Source organism: Emiliania huxleyi, assembly GCF_000372725.1.
Source record: "Emiliania huxleyi CCMP1516 unplaced genomic scaffold EMIHUscaffold_28, whole genome shotgun sequence".
Lineage (NCBI taxonomy): Eukaryota > Haptophyta > Isochrysidales > Noelaerhabdaceae > Emiliania > Emiliania huxleyi.
The window spans coordinates 248551-254287 of NW_005199926.1; the positions used below are offsets into that span (position 1 = coordinate 248551).

Below are 5737 nucleotides of genomic sequence, written 5' to 3' on the forward strand. Positions count from 1 at the left end.
CGGCGACTGGTACGCCATCTGTCGAACATCGTCCTGCCTCGACTATCTCGGAGACGCAATCGGGAACGGTGCGCCACACACCGCACGACTCTCGTCTCGGCTCAGATTGCTTCATGGATTCCTTTCACTCATCACTCCTCGTCCTACCCTCGGCCCCACAGCGAGCTCCGTCAGTGCGCGCTGCGTCGAGTACACGCGTCTGTCGGCCAAGCAGGTTCATCCAATCTCGCCCAATCTCGCCCAATCTCGCCCAATCTCGCCCAATCTGACCTGCTATCCTCGACGTACGGCCACCCTCGCCTTGCGCCTCACCCTCACCTGTCCGCCGGTGAGGTGGTGCTATTGGTCGTCCTGTGCGCCGGCGCCGGCGCATACATCCTCCACCTCGTGGCGGCGCACTGGGCGACGGCGAGGGCGGAGGCCAGGCGGCCGGCTCTCTCGCACACTGCCCTCTCTGCTAGCGCCTCTCTGTCCCGTCGCTTGTGATACTTGGGCTGTGGAGGTCCCTCAGCAACTCCAGCAGTCCATGCCCCACGGCAGCCTTGCCAGCGGAGATACTTTACTCGCCTGACGCCCGCATCGCCTCTACTAGGCTTGCGCTCGTCCAGAGCAACGCGAGGGCCGAGCGCGAGATGGCCGAGGCGCCAGGCGCGTGAGGGGGCTGCATGAGCGTGGCGGGGGACGGGGGCATGCGTGTCTCGGTGCGCGAGCGACGAAGTGAGATCGCGACGGCACGGGCAGGGCTCCACTGTATGTTACTTAGTTAGACGTAAGAGCGCTTGAGAAATTGATCGTGAACCATATTTGTAATTTTGAGAGAACAACCGGAACCCGCGCACCGCGCAGCACACTCTCACTCATCACACACGCAAACAGCGCAGGTGTGCCCAGGGAAACAAACGGATAACGGTGAACAATGCGCACTCTGCGCCGCCGCCGAGCGGCACCGCCCGGCTCCGAGACTTTGGACGTGGGCGGCTGGCAGGTCGTCGTCACCGACGGGCACGCGGTGCTGCCCGAAGGCATGACGCACCTGCCGGACCGGGCGTTTCGGCACCGCACCTCTCTCGTCTCGGTCGCCTGCCCGCGCGGTGAGGGGGGGCGGAAGGAAGGGGAAAGAGGAGCGAGTGTCGCGCGCCTCTGACACCACACACGTCCTCGCAAACGCCGCCTGGGGAGGGACGGGGAGGGGACTGATTAGAGAGGGGTGGGTGCCGGTGGAATGTCCGCAGGCGTCCGGGCTACAGGAGATCTTTGGGAAGTGTCCGGGAAGTGTCTCTCGGAGGGCCAGGCGTCGCTCCGGCTCGCGTGAGGAAGTCACATCGGGCCGGATTTGCCGGTACCCGTCGCCGCACACTCCTACGTCCACGCCGCTGTGACGTCTGGCGACGAGGCGCCGGCCGCCAAGCTTCATCGCCAAGGTGGTCGCTCGCTGGTCCTCTCAGCTCGGGGCCAGGCGTCGGCCCAGCTCGCACGAGCTCCAGACAGCCACCTGAGTGTCGCCACGCGCAAAGCGTACAGGTCGCTCCCCATCGAGCTCTTCTTGCCGCACGGCTCTTTCTGTGTGCTGACACAGAGCTCCGTGCAAGCCTTCCAGCGTGATAGGAACGAGTGTATCGCTTCGACGGATCGACCGTGCTTGTTATCCACATCGATGTGACGCACACAGTGACACATCAGAACGACACATATTCTCCCACCCGCCGGGACGCAAAACGCTCTCGACGAGAGCCACAAGAAGGCGTCCGCACAGCAAGCCGCTCGTCGGACAGGCGTGCTCGCTCGATGTCGGCGAGCGCATGGCGCACGCTTTGGACGGTGGCGAAGCCAAAAACACCGATGGTGGCCGACTGGCCGTCCGCTGGCGGCAGACAGGGTTGCCAGGTGAGAGCGAATGGCGCGGTTCACGCCTCGCACAACAGAGAGAGAGAGATGCGCTCTGCATGGTGGGACATAAAAGAGAGCGAGTACTTGGGTTTTTCATATTGTTTTTCAGCTCTCTGCACGTGTATTGGGGGCACACATGATCGGTGCCATGATCGGAGTGGAGTCAGAAGGGTGTGGTTCTTGGAACGAGGAGAGTAGCTCGACAAACTGCGAGAGAGATTTTCCTCTTCGTTTTGTAAACTGGAGGACCCGGGATACGCTGCGAGGAGAGCGGAGCTACGCCAAAAGGTGAGAGAAGCCGCGAGAGCAAGGTCCCGGCAGGCGTCGGCGTCGTCGCAGAACGAGGCCGACCGACCGGCCGAGGAAGGAAGGAGAATGATAGGCGGAGGATGACGGGGCAGGAGAGAGGACGAGAAGAGAGATACGAAGAGCCAGACGCAAGGGGGTGGGCGAAGTGTGAAAAATAATAGTTAGAGCAGTCACTCCATGATTTATGCGCGACGGGCGACGAGAGCGTTCGTGGTTTCTTCCGTGTGCGCGAACAACCAGGCCTTGTCGACGAGAAGGCGTCCGCACAGCAAGCCGCTCGGTCGATCACGTTGCTGGCTCGATGCCGGCGAGCGCATGGCGCACGCCTTGGACGGTGGCGAAGCCAAAAACACCGATGGTGGCCGTCCGCTGGCGTGAGCGGCGGCGGTCGAGACCTCACCCTTCGCGCCGACGACCCAACCTCACGCGGAACAATACAACCCAACCCAACGCACCCGACCCAACCCAGCAACCCAACCCAAAAAGCACGATTCTAAAGTTGGGCCCTCAGCAGTCACTCCATGAGAGAAAAAGAAAGAAAGAAAACGGACAACTCAAGGGAGATGCGCGACGGCGCCGTTGGTGGTTGGGACACAGCGGGGCCGAAAGAAAGAGAGGTGGCATGCACCACCTGCTCCTCCTGGCCGCACTCACCCCGCCCGCGCGCCCACCGGGCGACGCGTTCGTCCTCCTCGGCGCGACGGCGGAGGCCAGCCTCGTCGAGATGCTCGGCGAGACTGTCGGCCGCCGCCGCGCGCTCCGCCGCTCGCCGGACGAGGAGCGGCTGTCGCTCGCGCTCACCCGGGCGCGCCGCCAGCACCGGGCGGCTTCGGCGCGCGTCGCCGCGCTGGACACGCGCGGCCACCACACTCGCCGCGCGCTCGAAGGCAGCAGCGGCTCTGAGCTCGCGAGGCGCAAGAAGGAGCGCCTCGCCGCCGCCGACCGGATCGCGCGGCTGGTGGGCGCGCTGCGGCGAGCGCGCGACGCGACGGCCGCGCAGGCGCTGGTGCTGGGCGGCGGCGCACACGGCACGGTGATGCTTGGTCGCGGCGTCCTCTCCGGCAGCGAGGCCACCACCCCGTCCAGCGGCTCTTTGCACTTCGGCGGGCCGCCTCTCGTCACAGTGCTCTCTGCGTGAGCAGGTCGCCATCAAAGTGAGCCGGCGCGGCGGCGGCGACAGCGAGGCGCTAACGACCGAGGCGCGCGTGCTGCGCGCGTTGCGCCGCGAGACCGGCTTCCCCCGGCCCCTGTACTATGGGAGGCAGGCGCTGCGTGGCGAGCCGTGCGACGTGACCGCATCCCCGGGGGCTTGGGCGGAGCTGGGAGCGGCGCCGACTGACCGATGCGCGGCCGCGGGCTACAGGTGCTCGTCCAGGAGGCTGTCGGGCCGAGCATCGACGCGCTATGGTGGGCCTCGAGCGGAGGCGCCGCCCGTAGCGGCGCGTAGCAGCAGCAGCCAGCCAGCCAGCCTCGGCCCCGAAACCCGATCCCTGATTCGAGACAAACCGCGAGGCCGCTGAGGGCCCCATCGCCACACCTGGCCCCCTCCCCGCGGAGCCACTCCTCGGGCCGTGTCCGTGGCCCGCAGAGCCAGCCCTTGGCCCCAGGCACCGCCCTCTCGCCGCGCTGCGCGCTGCGCGTGGCCTGCGGCGCGCTGCAGCGGCTGGCCAGCCTGCACCGGCTCGGCTACGCGCACAACGACGTCTCGACCTCAAACCTCTGCGCCGGTGCGGGCGGCGGCGCGGCGCAGCACGAGATACACCTCGTCGACTTTGGGTCCGCCACGCCGCTCCCCTCCTCCTCCACCACTGCGGCCGGCGGCGATCGCGAGCGCCGCGACACCGATGGCGGCGGCGGCGGGACGCCGCTCTTTGCGAGTGCCGCGGCGCACGGCGGGGGGCTGTGCGGCGCGGCAGACGACCTCGAGTCGCTCGCCTACGTCCTCTCCTTCCTCGCGCGAGGTGCCGATCCACCATGCGGAGCTCAGAGCGCGGCCCCTCACAACCCTGACGGCCCGCCGCCCTCCTCCCCGCCCGCAGGCTCCCTGCCGTGGGAGCACGCGCCGCCAGCCGACATCCCCGCCGCCAAGCGCGCCGCCACCGCCAGCCAGCTGTCGGAAGGGCTGCCCCGCGAGGCGGCCGTCGCCGTCGAGGCGCTGCTGCGGCCGCCGCGCGGCGCCGGTGGGGAGGTGCCACTGACCCCAAGACACCGCCGAGATGCCGCGGAAAAAGAGATCTCGGTGCCGCGCCAGCCCTCCCGGCCCGAGAGATCGACCCGAGGCGGTGGTCCGTCAGGTGGACCATGCCGCGCTGCTCCGCACGCTGCGCCTTGCGGCCGGCAGCGATGGTGGAGAGGAGGGCGAGGGCGAGCAGGGCGAGGGCATGGACTGGCAGCGCCTCGGGCTGAGTTGGAGGGCAGACGGGGCGATCCTTGACGCTGGAGGCGAGCTCGTGCGGAGGCCCGCGGGCTGAGACTGTGAGAGCGGTGCCGGTGGATCTGAGGTGGATGCAGACTTGCAGAGGGGGTGGACAGTCATATCATGTTCTATGTCGGAGTTTATTATTGTGATTATATGATGCATGACCATGAGTTTCCATGCTTGATGCATGATGGACATTGATCTTTGATGCTACTGGGTATATCTAACATGGTGAGCAATTGCGCGAGAGCACACTCGTGACAGTACGGGGTGTGGAGGGTGAGACGTGAGTTGAACAAGGGGTTGTGCGCCCCGGGCCCTCCTGCTCGGCTCCAGCCGCAGCCCCTGTTGATAGGTCCAGGTGATAGTCCTGGATGGGCAATGCATACGCCTCACTGGGCCTTAGATCGCCCGACCGCGTCCCGGTGCTCTGCCGTCGGATTTGTGACGCCGCCGCACCGCGCCGCGGCCGGGGGCCCTCCGGAGGCCGAGGATGGCCGTGACGGACCGGGACGAGCTCTGGGAGGTTCAGTGTCTGTATATATTGTAGAGACCAACCATGTCCACAATATCTCTCAGTCTAGCTAAGCCTGGGAAGGCGATGCCGGGGCCGTATACAGCAGCTTGATGTGCATGCCACCGAAAGCGCTGTCGAGGTTCGCCGAGCGCGGCGCAGGTTGAGGGAAGCCGCCACCGACGAGCGCGTTGGACTTTTCACTCCGGACAAAGACGGGTACACGCACACGAGCCGCGGTCGTGTACCCGTCTTAGCGGCGAGGCGCGGGACCGTCTGTGGCGAGGTGGGTCGCGTCCCTCGATTTCGTTCAACCCACCCTCCACACCCACCCTCTAGACACACACACCTCTCACGTCTCAGCTCTCACCTGAGTCCTGAGAATGCTGACAATATTCCGATTTCCTCAACTCACGCGTCAGCCGTCACGGTCCACACCCTTTATATGTTGTATCTTGTGTGTATATCCCTGTGCGACTAGAGAGAGCGCGTCGCGTAAAGCCGTACCTGATGATATGTGTGAGTGCAGTGTGAGTGAGAGGACAACTTCCTGCTATACGTGATAAGCCGCATAACGTGTGTCGGCATTGCGCCCCTGGGCCTGGGGG

At 65.9% G+C, this 5737-nt stretch overlaps 1 protein-coding gene across 1 annotated transcript; it reads left to right on the top strand.

The window, feature by feature from the left end:
- The first annotated feature begins 2762 nt into the window (after positions 1-2762).
- EMIHUDRAFT_435491 (hypothetical protein) lies at positions 2763-4774 on the top strand. Its single transcript, XM_005776318.1, has 6 exons — positions 2763-3265; positions 3339-3485; positions 3560-3620; positions 3804-4157; positions 4236-4384; positions 4491-4774. Exons 1-6 carry the CDS (start codon positions 2819-2821, stop codon positions 4665-4667), a joined length of 1335 nt encoding a protein of 444 aa, XP_005776375.1. The 5' UTR covers positions 2763-2818; the 3' UTR covers positions 4668-4774.
- Positions 4775-5737: the final 963 nt, after the last annotated feature.